The sequence below is a fragment of the Netta rufina genome (genome assembly GCF_964035555.1).
Source record: "Netta rufina genome assembly, chromosome: 1".
In the NCBI taxonomy this organism is placed as follows: Eukaryota; Metazoa; Chordata; class Aves; order Anseriformes; family Anatidae; genus Netta; species Netta rufina.
The window spans coordinates 190,489,376-190,505,014 of NC_140123.1; the positions used below are offsets into that span (position 1 = coordinate 190,489,376).

At 40.0% G+C, this 15,639-nt stretch overlaps 1 protein-coding gene across 1 annotated transcript in view; it reads left to right on the plus strand.

Moving 5' to 3' along the window:
- The first annotated feature begins 5,907 nt into the window (after positions 1–5,907).
- Positions 5,908–15,639, plus strand: part of CERK (ceramide kinase) — a 46,864-nt gene continuing 37,132 nt past the window's right edge. The window contains exons 1-2 of the mRNA XM_084292588.1: positions 5,908–6,119; positions 14,894–15,007. Coding sequence (XP_084148714.1) covers positions 5,987–6,119; positions 14,894–15,007 — 247 coding nt within the window. The 5' untranslated portion in view covers positions 5,908–5,986. The remainder of the gene's footprint in view (positions 6,120–14,893; positions 15,008–15,639) is intronic.

Genomic DNA, 15,639 nt, shown 5'->3' on the forward strand with positions numbered 1-15,639 from the left:
TTGTCAGCCATTTGTCAGGCAAGACAAGCAGATTACAAATGTTTACCAGGTTACTCCTCAATTTTTGAATTTTCTTTTCAACATATTCCGAATTATCCCCAGCATGATTGCTTCCCTTTGAACAAGAATGAAGTCCACTACAGCAAAGTTCCTTAATTATATTTGTTTGCTAGAATTAAATATTTAACTTCAGTTATGAGAAGATCTTCTTTGTTCTCTGTTGCCCTCATTTCTGGGTAGCTGTGTCTGATTTCATATTCTGTTCTTTCCATCTTATTTTGATACCAGAATATTAGAAAGAGAAAAATCCATTTCAAGTCCACATGCCTGCTGAGATGTCAAAAGGCATAGTGCAGAAATAGCTCTGCTTTGCAGATTTTATGCAAAGTATTGGCAAGTATCTGCGTTCCACGATCACTGATTCAGACAACTTCATACCAGCTGTCATCATCTTTGCTTCAGTATTCAGCTGAAAAACAATCAAAGTGAAAATTACTCTATTCAAACAAACTGTTCCAATCTATCTTTGATCTGATCATTCAGAATCTCAGTATTTGAAAGAAAATTTCACTTGCATTTCTAAGCATTTTCTTCAAGTTTATATTGTATTCTTTTAAGATAGTACTAACCATGGAAAGTAACATCATTAATTAAGTTACGTGAATTAAGTCAAACCTGTATCCAGGAGACTATGCATTAGCATTTGAAGATACTAAAAAATAATTAAAAAAAACATCAACTCCCTTCTTCTACCTTAAAGTCACTTCACTATATGTTTCTCTATCTTAAATAGAAAGTAGTCTTACTTTAGTTTATGAAGGCCACACTCTCTGGTGTAAGCCTGACATGGATTACAGCTGATACGGATTAGAGCCCTGCTTACCAAAGCAGAGCATCAAAGAAGTACTCTGGAAATAGGCTTTTCTTGAGAGAATCAAGGAATATAAGTTAAAATAGCTCAACCCAGAGGTATAAAAATGAGGATAGGAGAAAAGGCGTTGCTTTGGTGATAGCAGGAATTTTTATATGAACAGTTCTTTCATCCTGAAGCTCTTCTAATGCATAGATTGGAGCCCACTCTTGAAATCTGTCAAGTGTCACGACACTGGCACACACATGTCCCGTAAATACCCAAGCAAGGTTATAAACCTTCAAAAAATCTTACTTTTCATATACTCAGAGTTTGTATATGTGGTAGAGGTTACTACTGAACTTGATATGTAGTTTGATAATACCTGAACTATGAAATATTGTCTGCCCACCCAGAGTTAATGTCTCTTTGAGCTCTTCTTTTGCTTTTTTTACAAAGCTGCACACAGGCATGCTCCAGGCAAATTCTACCTGGGCCTAGTAAAGAGCAGCTTTGAGGGACTGGAGACATCCGCAAGACATAGTTTTCAGATAGAAACGTGCTATTTTATTAGAAAAATTGATAAAATTGAGCAGTGGACAAAAGAGAGAAACATTTGAATATTGCCAGCATTTTTTCAGTTCTGTTTCTTCAGTTACCCTTGCCAATAAGCACTGCAAGGAAAATCTACTTGTAATTTCATTGCTTCTTAAAGGATGATGTTGGACATAAGGGGGATTTCACAGCTCCTGAGGGAGTCCAATTGAGGCTAATGATTAAAATAGGGATAAGGAAGTAATCAAAAAAATACAGGTAGTCAAATACTGTGCATATGTCTAGGTGGGAGACACAGCTATAAGAGCTTGAAACAAACCATGTTTAGTATTTTTCACAATGACAGGTAGTTTATACAGAGAATATGGAGATAGATTGGAGCTTTGGAAGAAAGGAAAGAATTTGTAAATTTCCATGGTTCAGGAATAGTACGTGACATTTCCCTTCGTGAGAAAAATTATCTTCTGGATCCATTCCCTCCAGTGTATCAACAACTTTCTCTCAATTACCTTTTAGTTTGAGTGAATAAAGGCTGCAATCATCCTTTCTGACAAGCCTTTAAGACTGCTTTTTCAAGATCATTTTCAACAGTAATTTAAACTTATGATATAAGCATAGAAGTGCTTGAAAATAGCTCAGGTATTTTTCCAGAGAAAGTGATGTCATTCTTTGGAACAGTGGTAAGAATATTCCACTCACTCCTTAGTATTTGTTTGCTGATGAGTGGAAAGGGAATTAGACCATTACCCAGTATTTTGATGTTAAAAATGAATTATTTTCCTGTCCTCTACTGTCTTTGTCTGTTAGTTTCCATTTTCTGAAAGTATTTCAATAGCCAAATGTGGCCTCTGAGTGTATGGGTGTTCTGTTGGGACTTGCATTGTGTACTTGAGAACAGAATTTGATTCAGGTGTAAGTACTTCAATCTTCCTGAGGAGATGCACTGAAATATTAAAAAAAAAAAAAAAAAGATAATTCCCAAGCAGCTATCTAGAAACTGTCTTAGGGTATTTTTTCTGTGGAAGGAAAGAAATATTTTATAGTTATCAATGTGTTCCTGGTAAAAAACTGTGCTTCCCTCTTGCTTCCAGCACGGAACTGAGTAGATTGATAAAAATATGATCACTGGTGCACTTATGTGGTTATTATCCAGCTTTCACCCTAGTTACAATAGTTTATATATTTTTTTTTTCACTTTAGACCTTCCATTGTCTTAGATAAGATGGCAAACACAGTACCTTCTATTTCTGCCAAGGTATTACAAAGGACATGCTTTGTAGTCCCTTCTGGAAAAAATTAGTTGCAAGGTCCTTAATGAATAAGTAAACCTCCAAAAGAGTTGGAAGAAAGCCAGATTACTGTTTTGCAACTTAGCTCGAGTTCGTAATGATTTAAATCAATGTTTTGTTAATGCGGGTCACACTGAAGAGCACCTGTCTGCTCTTGTTGCTTAGAAAGATGTACCTGGTTAGAAGACTTCCTTAATTGATTGCCTATATTATCATGTAATGATCCTCTTCAGTACAACATAAAGTTGCTCGGAGTAAGAACTTTTTATAGAGATAAACGACCTATTATAAAATCAGACACTGGGGAGAGAAAGACAGCTTTAAAAGTTATGTTGTTTGCTGTACATATAAAATAAATGGGTCATAGAGTCTGTATAAACCTGGTAAGTTACCTTGTAAGTTACCTTGTGTTACCTTCCTGCATTTTTTCCACCAACATTGTGAATGGTGCTTGCTATGCAAGGTATGATCGTTCTCTGAGTTAACTGCAGCCCTTCCTGTGGCCTCTACAGACCTGCGAACAAAGTGAGGTCATTTGCAACCATACTATTTCTCAGGGTGGAACCCTGTCATCAGCTGTCTTCAGAGCAAGATTTTAGGCTATAAATCCTGCAGTTTACTGGCATCACTGCATCTGCTCTTCTGTCCCAGTGGTAATTGTAGGCTTATATAATAAGCAGCAAAACAATAATTGACACATGCATGCTTCAGCCTACAAAGTCAGTCGTGCTTTAGAAGTTCTTTCTCTATTCTAGTCAGGAAAGGAAACCATAAAATGCTAAAACTAAATGAAAAACAAAACAAAACAACCAACCAACCAAAAAAAAAAAAAAACACACACACAAAAAAAACAAACAAACAAACAAACAAAAAACCACCATTGTGTTGCCTTGTAGTTGAGCATTACTTTTGAAGGGCAAAAGCAAATGTTGATGTTCAGGGAACTATCGGAGAGTGACAGAGCATAGCAAACACTGTGCTGTTAAGAGTTCCTGCTCAACATACCTGTAGCAGAGCAGAGGGAGCCCAAATCATGGACCAAAACACCATTATGCTAAAATGGTGTACAAGCAAGAAATAAGGGACTTCTCCTTATCTAAACAAATAAGGAATGTGGATGGGGAATGCTGGATGGCCTGCCAGTGATGCTAACACACCCTTATAGACTTTAAAGAGAGCTGAGAATATTTTATCAATTCTGTGTTTTACAACTGAAGGCTTTAGCATTAGCTAACCCCAAAGCGGTAAGCAAGTTGGTAAGAACTAAAAGAAATAATCATAGGCAAGAATTGTAAAAACAATAAACTTTTTACCTCTTCAGCTAGCATGGGTCACAGTGTAAGAATATTGATTCAGGTGATTGTAGACTATAAAAGAGTAGATTTAATTTGCTCAGTGTTGAAATTAGAAATAAGTACCCCTGTATAATATTTTAAATAAGCAGCATTATATGAATGATCTGTTAGTTCCTGGTGCGTGTCTGAGGAGGTCAACACTGAAAGAGGCTCTGTTGCATTGCATTAGCACTAGACCGTGGTTTTCACGTTGCTGTTGTGGCTTGTAGTAATGGGCACAAATAATGGGAATTAAGCTAGCTAGATAGGGTACTATCCAAAACAAAAAGACTGTTCCTGGCCCAAGGATATTACAATCCAGGTGTAGGAGAAATGGTAACAGCTGATGTAGCTGGCACAATGCGAAGAGCCAGTGGGATGTTAATGGCTGCTAACCAGTGGATTTGGCTGACTAATGCTCACAACAGACTTTCACAACAAGTGAGCTTTAATTTAAGCCTCAGCATAAAGAACTTTACAGGTGTTTGGGTGTTTGTGGGGGGATGGATTCCAAAATGTAAAGGACAATACAGTTGATACAGAATGGAAAAGGGTGGGATACCTTGGTATCTTACAAAAATAAAGTTGGCAACATCATGTTTTTCAAGGTCAGAGCGAAGGATGTTGCAATAATCAAGATACAAGATGACAAGCAGACATGAAACACATACTTGTTCAAGACTATCCCAAACACATAATTTGGATGACAATGACTAGTTCTTTTGTTTTCAGGAAATGAAATGAGTGTACTTCGCAAGGTTCAAAGCAGAGTTCAAGTGCTCTTGCTCAAGCTCAAGCTTTTTAGACCCGTGCTGGCTCCGAGCAAAGCCAGCTGGAGCATCTCTGCGTCATCCTTTGTGAAGCAGAGCACTGGCCCAAACAAGAACACACCAGTGAATTTTTTCTCTATAGTCTGTGGAAAATATTCAGAATCAGGTCTGGAGTAAGGTCAGAGGCAAAGAAACTGCCTGTCACTCTGGCCGGTATTTTGAGTAGGATGCTGATGCTTACAGTGATGAGGTTCAATGACACCATGGAGGACTTGAAGGGCAGCAAAGGCTCAAGAGTTTAATCCTATTGAATTATTGCCAACAACAGTCCGGTTATTGGCAGGGCTGGAAGCCATGTCCTGTGAGGAGCAGCTGAGGACACTGGGTTTGTCAGGCCTGGGGGAAAGGAGGTCAAGGGGTGACCGCATGGCTCTCAAACATCCCGAGGAAGGGAGGTGGAGATGGTGCTGCTTGTCTTTTGTCCCTGGTGTTTCGTGACAGGGCACATTGAATGGCTCAGAGCTGCATCAGGGGAGGGCCAGACTTGACATTGGGAAAAACCTCTTTTTTAAGAGGTTTGTTTAGATGCTTGAACAGGCTTCCTAGAGAGGTCATTGATGTGTCATGCGTCAGTGTTCAAGAGGATAATGCTCTTAATGATAGGTTTTAACTTTGGGACGGCCCTGAAGCAGTCAGGGAGTTGGACTCGATGATCTCTGTACATTATAACTGCACGATTTGCTTCCAGCACGCTCCACTCAAACCCTGAAGTAAAACACAAACTACATCCACAGAGAGGAAGGCAGGGCTATCCTGAGAGCTCCGGCGCCTTCTCCAAGCACACATTTTCACTTTCACTTCGAGCAGCGCTCCATCCCCGCTCGGAACGAACACACGACGCAGACCAGCAGCACGACCCACGAGCTTTATTGCGCAAAAACAACCCCCATTCCCCTTCAGCCGCCGCCGGGGCCTCGGCGTCCAGGCCTGGGTGCCGGGGCCCGGCCACCGGGGCCCTTCCTCCGCCCCGCCCCGCGCTCGGAGGCCGGCCCGGCGGCTCTGTCGTCGGCGCTGACGCCTCGCCCCGCCTCGGGGCCGGGTAGCGGCGGCCGAGGGGCGCCGTTAGCTGCCGGGCTTCGCCCCGCGGCGGGCCGCGCCGGGCCCCCGCAGCTCTCGGCTCTTCCCTCCATGGAGAGGCAGCGGCCGGCCGGCCGGCCGCCCCGCCTGGTGTCCTCGCTGGGGCTGGGGCAGCGCTGCTCGGAGGTCACCTTAGACCAGGAGCGGGGGCTGCTGGCCTGGCGCCACCCGCGGCGGGGCGGAGGTGAGCGGGGAGCGGAGCGGAGCGGAGCGGGGCGGGAGGGCCGCGGGGCACCTGCCGGGCTGCAGCCAGGGTGGCGAGGGCTGGGTCGTGCCGAGCCCCTTCGCTTCGTGAGGGGGAAAGGCGGCCGGGCAGCGTGGCCACGCGTCCTCAGAGGGAGCGTCTGGGGGTCAGAGTCCGCCCTGGAGCGCTCGGGGAGCAGCGCGGGGCCGAGCCGGGCTCTTTGTGCCCTCACGGCTCGCTGAGCCCGGCGCCTTACACGTGGGTGCTGCCGGCTCTGCGGAGGGGGCGAGCAGGGAAAGGGCTTTGGGTAACCAAGGGAGAAAAGCCGGCCCTGTGGTTGGGTGAGAAAACCAGTTCAGTGTAAGCCCATTGTTCCCTGGTGCTGTGGCAGCAAGTCGGCTTCAGGTTGTACCTGCATCAGAGTACAACACCATGCACTCACCGAACTTTAAAAGTGACTTTTTTTTTCACCTACGTGACTTAGTTACAGCTTAAAAAACCACTTTCATCCCGAAACAGTGTTTCAGGTATTTTTTTCTTTTCCAAATTAGTTATTTCTGAAGCAATTCCCTTTCAAAAGGGCTTCGTGGAAACTTCCGAAGAAAGTTTAACTTTTCTGAGTTCCTGTTTGGGAAATTTTTATTGCAGGCTCATAGCTTGTAATGCGGTAATAAAGCTGTCTGTAGTTCCCCCTTTGTGCAGTTTGAATAGTGCTGATTTACAAAACTGCAACTGGGAGAGGTGACTGCCAAAATGCCCGAGAAAATTTCAAGATGACTTCTGAAAATGTCTTTGCATGAAGTAGATCAAGCTTCCTGCTCCCTATTTCTTTTATCAGATTCTTTAACCTTGTGGTTTTTATATACGTATTATTCCCAATAGTCTTATAGCCCTGCTAGCATGATAAGTGTATATGTGAAAATGTTTCATGTCCTTCTCTTCGCAGTAGCTGCTATAGAGTGGAAAACTGGAGTCATCTTCGTTTTAGAGGTGGAGGAACTGAGAGAGAGAGAGGAACTAAGTGAATGATAGAAAGGTTAACTAGAAGTTTATCTTAGGTTAAATGTAGATGTCTCCAGTTCCTGGGAAGTTCACAGACTTAGACAGTAAAGTAGTTCTTCCCTTCTTAGTATGTGCTTAAATATTTTCCTGCTTTTTTTTTCTTTTTTTGTGTCATAATGTCTTGTTGACTTCAGGCTTTTTGGAAAAAGATGGGGCAAAGAGGAGGACTTAGAAAGAATTGTATGAATTTGATGTTGCAGTCTACGTGACAGAATCAGTCCTGTTTTAAATGTATCTCTTATTCGTGATAACTTAAAAACACTTTTGGTGTTGTCCCCTTCCTGTTGTGCGTACACAATTTGACGTACTCTAGCATTTGTTCAGCAGTACTGCTGAAAAAGGTAATTTGAAACTTACTTTAGATGTACCACGAAACGAACTTAAAACTTTGCAGACAAATTAGTGGTTTTTTTTTTTTTTTTTTTTTTTTTAATCTGCTGAGTTTCATGGAATAAAATGCCTGTAGAGGAAGGTATCTGGATTTTGAATGCAATATACAACGTTTCAAAGCCTTTTGGGGACAATTGCTCCCACAAGGTAAAGTAGCCCCTGCTATGGAGAGAATTCTGTTGAATTGTGTAAAACCATTCTAAAAACCCTTTCTGAAGTTACTGGTTGCCTTACAGGCCTAGAGCAAGCTCAGTGGCAGCTCCATTCCATGGTATGGTAACTTCCCTCAGATCATGAATGAATGCCACAAAATCCCACTAGCTCTATTATTAGTCCTCTGAGGTTTACAAGTGCTTATAAACAAGTTCTCCTAATTTATTGCTGGTGGACCAAACCAAGTATGAGCCTGTCCTGAAGCCAGCTCCAGTGTGGATGTCGGAATGCTGGGAGTAGTAGAAGGAGAGTGGGACATAATAATAAAGGCTCTTTTTGAGCTGGTTTCTGAAGCAGTAGTCAGTTGAAGATTCCTTAAGTGGCAAGCCTGGTTACTGAGTGCAGTTGCTGTCCTGTAACACAGCTATTTACAAGATTTTGGAAAATGATATAGATGGAGAAGAGAAAAGGGAGAGTGGGAGAAGAAATAGAAATGCTTAAGTGTTCCGAAAGCACAGCTATAATTTATGTAGAGAACAATACAATAAATGAAGTAGTCTAAAAGCCTTGATTAATTCATGTGTTTCCCGAGCTTGCACTTTAGTACCATCAGTTCTATATTTTTGCTGCCTTCCTGTCTTTCAGCTTTTTTAAGACCTGGGATGGCTCATTGTGTTCTCTGCAATTATTTTGGAAACATGAGCAATGTACATGACGGTATATAAATAAGCTTTATAATATGGAAGATGGTTAGTTAGAAGCATATAATTTCAGAGGTGTAGCTTGACCAAGATTGATATCTTTCATCCATTTAGCCTTTGACTACGTTGACTGCTTTACAGTATGCCTAAATACAGACTTAATTATGCAGTATAGGCATTCTTTATTTTTTTCTTCTTGTTGAATAGGTAGTTATTGCACTGAAACAGTCTTCTTTAAACAGAACAACTCAGAGCTGCTTATATTTTGAGTGTTTATTGCTCATTTGCATTTAACTGCTTTAGTTAAAATGATTCAGCATATATTTTGTCAAGATTTTCAGGCTTTCACAGATAAGGAACTAGAACTGTAGTTAGATGTACTGTAGAAGTACTGAAATATTTACCTCTTCATCATTGCAACCAAATTCAGGAACAGATGAGAAACAATAGAGACTTTGTTCTGTTGTCTAGGAAGATGTGGTTTTGTAGAATATGGGGAGATTGTGCGGTTTTCCATCTTTGCACAACAATACAATTTTTTTGTTTTGAAAAAAACATTGTCAAGGTGTCTTTTGTGAAGAAATAAGTATTGATTGAGCAGAATTATTTTAATGCTGTCATTCAGAAGATAAAAACATAGCATGCTTATTCAAGCCATGGTATGTTTTTAAAACTAACTCCTAAGTAATGTTTACTTTCCTTCCTCCTGTTAGGCCTTGTTTAACAGCATCATATTTTCAAGTGCTGAGGTTCCCATTTCCTGTTGTTTGGTTAGACTCATTTGAACTTAGAATGAAAAGGTTTATCTGAATTTCTTCATGTGTTTCTCAGTTACTTCTAGCTATACACCTTTTCTTCCTAGACATGTCTTCATCTTCAAGCTTGCTGAAGAGCTTTCTTTTTCACCTTTGGAACACTAGTACATAAGACGTAGTTGGAAATCTTAAGTAGCTTATGCAAAGCTGCAGTGGTTAATTATTTTATATTGTTTTATTATTTCCTCATGTTGATGCCACAATCTGTGGGGTGGTGTTTTTTTTTTTTTTTTTTCCAAGTAACACAGTTAAAAAGTGGCATACTAAATTTTGTAGTTTATGTATTTTATATATATATACTTAAATGATTTAAGTCTTGGCTAGTTCTAAGGTAGTGTAAACAGAATAAGATTCATTAGTCATTTTTCTATTTTTTTTATTTGTGAAGTACAGGAAGGAAAGGGATGATCAAAGTTGGCACTGGACTGTGTACCTTCCTTTCTTGTGTGCTCTTAATCTTTCTGTTTTTTTCCTTCAGAATCCTCCCTTGGCCCATTTTTTTTCAGCATTTTTCCCAAAAGAACCGCTCGAGGAAGCCTCAATACTAGTGTTAACCAGACTGATGCCATTCTGATGATGTGGATTCTAGAGAATGCTCAGTTTGATAAACACAGTACAGAAACAACAGAGGTGGGCTTACTTGGAAACTATGTCTGTTAAGCACCTGTAGTGTGTTGATACATCCTTAGTCAAAGTCACCTTTCCTCAGTTGTTCCCAGCTGGCAGTAGGCATGTAAGGAAATCTGAACCATGTTTATTTCTTGGCAGTTTCACTGACTGAGCTGGTAGGATGTGGAGAATAACAGGCCTGACAGTCATTGTTTCTTTTCAGTCATTGTTTATATGTATATACACACGCGCGCATGCATGACTGTATTTTGTGAGATTGCGGCCTTCAGCTTTTTCAGTGACTTTTCCAGTTTTGAATTAAATCACTTTGAATTAAATCACAACTCCTTTTTTTGTTTCCTCGTCTTTTTTTGTTATTTTTTTTTACGGATGTGAATTCTATGTAATTATGCTCTCCATCCCTATGCAGCATCTTCACATATTCTGATCTTTATTTGACACAACTTTTTCTAGTGTATGATCAATGTAATGCAATTTACCTTCTGATGGAAAACTTTATTTTTCTTGTTTTCTGGCTTTTAGGTGGAAGGAAAGCTTAAACTTGGGATAAGATAACTTACTATTCATGCTGTCTTTCTGTAACAGTAAATAACAATAAATTAGTCTTCAAAGTGACTAAAAAAATACTCTTTCTTTTTAGTCATTAATATTTTTAAGTTAAAATAGTAGGCTTATTATAAAATTAATTCTGAAAGCCGGCGTATTCACGGGGCTGAGCTGATTACTTCGGAATAAACTAAATATTATAGTCGCAGACATTTGGTGGGTGTTTTTTTTGCATGCTGAAACACTAAGCTAACATGTTTTAGAGAGAATTTGACCTGTAGGATACATGGTTGGCTGTAGTGAATGAATAAATCTTGACTTGGGTTCTGAACGAGTTTGCTTGTAAACTCAGGAAGCGTTCTGGGGGAGTGACAGACAGAGATGACGCACTAAAAACCCATTCTAACAGACGAAAACACACTACAACTTTCAGTTCCTATTTTCACAAAGCAAACCTAGTCAGAGTGTTTACCTTACAGTTTTGTTTTTTTCCCCACTTGTTTAACGTGGGGAGAAGTAGTATGCATCTAACAGTATTTTGCTGATTTGTCAGTTTGCACTTCAAGAGAAGAGTGTTCAGACTGTAAGAGCACTGAGCAAGGAACAATGAGTGGCACAGACAGTGTGGTGGGAAGATTGTTGTCTGTCTGTTGTAGTCTGTTTGGCCAACAGGGCCAGTTGTGCCTTGGGGTGCGTCAGGTCCAGTACTGCCAGCTGGGCGAGGGAAGGGATTGTCCTGCTCTGCTCTGTGCTGTGCAGCCTCACCTCCAGCACTGTGCGCAGTTCTGGGTGCCACAGTGTAAGAAATTATCTCTAAAACTATTAGAGAGTGTCCAGAGGAGGGCTATGAAAATGGTGAAGGGTCTAGAGGGGAAGGTGTATGAGGAGCAGCTGAGGCCCCTTGGTTTGCTCAGCCCAGAGCAGAGCAGGCTGAGGGGAGGCCTCGTGGCGGCCTGCAGCTCCCTCACGAGGGGAGCGGAGGGGCAGGCGCTGAGCTCTGCTCTCTGGGGACAGCGACAGGACCCGAGGGAACGGCATGGAGCTGGGACAGGGGAGGGTCAGGCTGGGGGTTAGGGAAAGGGTCTGCACCCAGAGGGTGGTCGGGCACTGGGACAGGCTCCCCAGGGCAGTGGGCATGGCACTGAGCTACCAGAGTTCAAGAATTATTTGGACAATGCTCTCAAGACACATGACCTGAGTTTTGGCTGGTTGTGCGTGGAGTCAGGAGTTGCACTGGATAAACCCTGTTGGTCCCTTCTAACTTCTGTGATTCTATGATTCCCCTCTACTTGGCATTGATGAGGCTGCGACTAGAGTACCACATCAACTTCTAGGTCCCCTTGTACAATAGAGGCATGGACATGCTGGAATAAGTTTAATGGAGGGCTTCCAAAATGATGAAGGGATTAGTTAATAGTCTTCCAGCAGTGCCCAGTACCAGGGCAAGAGGCAGTGGTCACAAGCTGGGACACAGGAGGTGAACACCAGGAGCACTTCTGTGCTGTGCGGGTGACGGGGCGCTGACACAGGCTGCCCACAGAGGCTGTGGGGTCTCCTCCTTGGAGATCTTCAGAGGCCACCTAGACGTGGATTTGGGCAACATGGTCTGGGTGACCATGCTGAAGCAGAGGCTTGGACCAAGTGACCTCCAGAGGGCTCTCCCAATCCTAACCATTCTGTGATTTGGGCTGATAGGAATTCCTGAGCTCTGTTCAAACATAAATGCTGTGGCATTCAAGCCTTGTTTTCCTAAGCTGTAGGGAATGTTCTGAATAACATGTTTATATTTGAGAGAGCTTTGTATCTTTCTGGCCCCCTGCAATTACTGTATTATGGAGTGCATGTTTTTGACTAATTAAAATTAGTGAATTCTGTCAGGACAATGAAGCTGCTTGGTGTTTGCACAGTGTCAGATAGTACTGAGGGGCATCACTGGCATTCACAGAAGAGAAATTTCCCAAAGATTTTCTCCAAACTCAAAGATTTACAGAGGGAGGGTGAGGTCATGCTGTTTTTTGTTTGTTTGTTTGTTTGTTTTGTTTTGTTTTTCCTTTTTTTTTTTTGTGTGTGTTCAGGAACCTCTTTTTTAGTGGTATGTAATTCTTGTGGCGTAAGGTTAAAAAATGCACGTATTTAACTAGGACGTTTATTATTTGCATTTTTTGACACATCTGTGAAGAGATTTGCTAGAAAAGCAGAACTTACACAGTTGTGATTCTCAGGTGGAGAATGCATCTTAAGAACTAAGAGGGCTTCGTAAGACTGCTTTCAAGGTCCAGGGTTGTTAATATACGTTACGCAGTATGTACTAAAGTACATCCTCCAAAGAAATGCTTTCAGTAATACTGGTTTGGAGGTGTTTTTTAAAGTTTGCTATTTGTACAGTTGGAAACCTTTCTTTTTATTATTATTTTTTTTTAAATACAGAAAGTGCCTAATAAAACAATGACTTCTGTTCCTGCTCCTAGCATACATACTAATGAGTATCCAGCACATAAAACTGTTTCTCAAAATGTTCATTACAGCATTGTCATTTAAATGTTGATCTAATTGTTGTCAGTTCTGTAGCATATCTGTGAGCAACATCAAAATGAGCTACTGAAGTGCAGGCTTTATTAATGTAATGAGCTTTCTTTCATATTCTGATGTATGGATAGGTGACATAGCTGATAGAAAAATGAGAACTAAAAGCAGATCTAGAAAAAGAAAGGTTAAAGCACCTGCTCCTTCTTCTTAGTTTAGTGTTCCTTCTAGTCTATGTTGTTACTTGGATAAACGTTAAGTGGATAATCACATTAAGATTCCTAAAAACAAGCAGATTTTTGCTCTGAATATCAGAAAGGCCAATTAATTGTTAATATCCAATATTAATTACTTGATGTAGTCCTACATACGTACATGTATGTGTGATATCTACATATATGTTGAATATTTTGAGTGAGTTTGTCTTTGCTCTTATATCTTTATAGAGATTCTGTGTTTGTTGCATTTCCCTGTTATGCTTTAAATACAATAAATACAGTCATTATAAGCTGCAATTTCTTTTGTAAGTAGTGAAAACTATTTGAATACAGCCAGGTTCCTGAAGGAAGGTACTCATAAAATAGTTCACAGTGAAGGTGGAGACTAGTAAGCATGTCTTTGGACTCAATCTTCAAATCTCTGTGAGAATACAAACCCTAAAGGAATATACATTGAGTTGCATACTAAAACAAGTGTAAGGGAAATAAGCCTTGACCGTATAATCCCAAGCTCTCAGTAGAATGTGATGACACACAACAACTGAGAAGAGCTGTTGACAAATAGGACAGAGGGGAAAAAAAATGGTAGCAAAGGAATTGTAGTCAGCACAGTAAAGAGCTTGTGAAAAGTTTGACTTCTTTTACGTTCCTAACTACCACCATACTACTTGTGCAAAGTAGCAAGAAAGGTGAAATATAGGGTAAAAGCCAGTAACAGCAAGCAGTAACAAAAGTATTAGTGTTTGTTTTTTGTCTAATATCTCTTTACATCTGTCTACATATGGAAAATATAACAATCCCTTATATAGTAAAAAGTATAATACATAATTCTTTAGTTATATGTGTGTATATGTTTGTGCACCACTTGTTTGCATATAAATATACAGTGTGCTTTTTCAGTTCCTCTTCAGTTGTGGTGGTTTTTTTTTGTTTTTTTTTTTGTTTGTTTGTTTGTTTTTTTTTGTTTGTTTTTTTTAGATAAGAGGTAAAAGTAGAGAAATTTTGAAATTGGTAATGACAATGAGACAAAATTCTCAGTTTGGCAGGAGTCAGGAAGACTGAGAATGTTGAGGGATAATGAGAGGAAAAAAATGGCGCGTAGAAGAAATTCTTTCATATTTTAAGAACAAGAGGCCTTTACTTCTGAAAAACATTACTTTTAAAGTTTATGGAAGGGAAATATATTTAACAGTACATAAACATAACATCTAGAATTTGCTTCTTAGGAGGTCTTGAAGTTTGAAAGCCTGGTGGGATTTAAAGACTTAAGAATTCTTATGAACACCCTTCTTTCATAAGACAGCTACTTACTTGAAAATAACAAATAGCCTTTGTAGTTTCTCTGTTGCTTGATTTAGTTGCATGTTCTTTGAAATAGCTTGTGCTATTCACTCAACTGTCTGGATTAGGGGTCACTGAAGGGGCAATTTCCTTCCTCTGAAAGCAATGTTACTGGATTTTGGCTTCATGCAAAAACGTTTTTATACTCAGAACATCTAGCTTTCTCAGAAATCGTAGACACTTTAAGCATTAATTGAAGTAGTTCATAGGTGGTTATTGATGATGTACTTTGAGTAAACGAGAGGGGAAATTGGAAATGTTCAGCAAATTTCTAGTTATGCTCTTGATTGTGCTTAATAAGCAGCTACTCTAATTGTACATATACATCATATGTAGAAATAAACATTCAGGTGCTGTTTTAAGATGTAAATGTGTAAGGTCTTGTGTTCACACAGAAAACTATTTTGTACCAACCTCTGAGATCATTGCTGTAGAAGAAAGTGAACTGAACAAGAAGCAGCGTAACACTGGCAAATGGCACAAATTGGCAAAGCCGCATTCTTTCACAGGTAAGGCAGATACAGTCTCAGGGTGCATGTGCTAATTACCTTGTTGGAGATATTCTAGGGCAGATTGAAAAGTAAACTTCAGAATAAGTAATATTTTTAACAGAAATAATGTGAATAAAAAATCTTCCAGTATACATTTAAAGGTCCTTTGTTTGAGAACTTGAACCCTTCCTTTAAGAACACATGGTTTGGCTATATATTGAAGTGCCAGCTAATGTCTCACATCTCTGCTGATAAATGGATCTGCAGCAGGACACTTGCTTTATACTACTTGACTAGACAATCAGAAGAAAAGCTGAAAAAATGAGACCAAATGTTTGTTTTTGCTTTGTTTTTGTTTGTTTTTGTGTGTTTTTTCTTTTTTTTTTTTTATTATTCATAACCGTCAGAATGTGTGCACGTAAATGTTCTTTGTGTTATTGACTGCATTCATAAGGCAAAGTGCCAAAAAAACATTCTGATTGTTTTGGGGAAACAGTAGTAAATTCTGTCCTTCAAGCAGTCTAGTAACGATTGATGATACTGCACATGGAAAAGTAAGAGTGTTCTGATCTCACCAACCTAGTTCTTAATGTGCAAGAAGATTTAATCTTTTTTTTTTTTTTCCTCAAATTTCAGCTTTCTGCAATTAA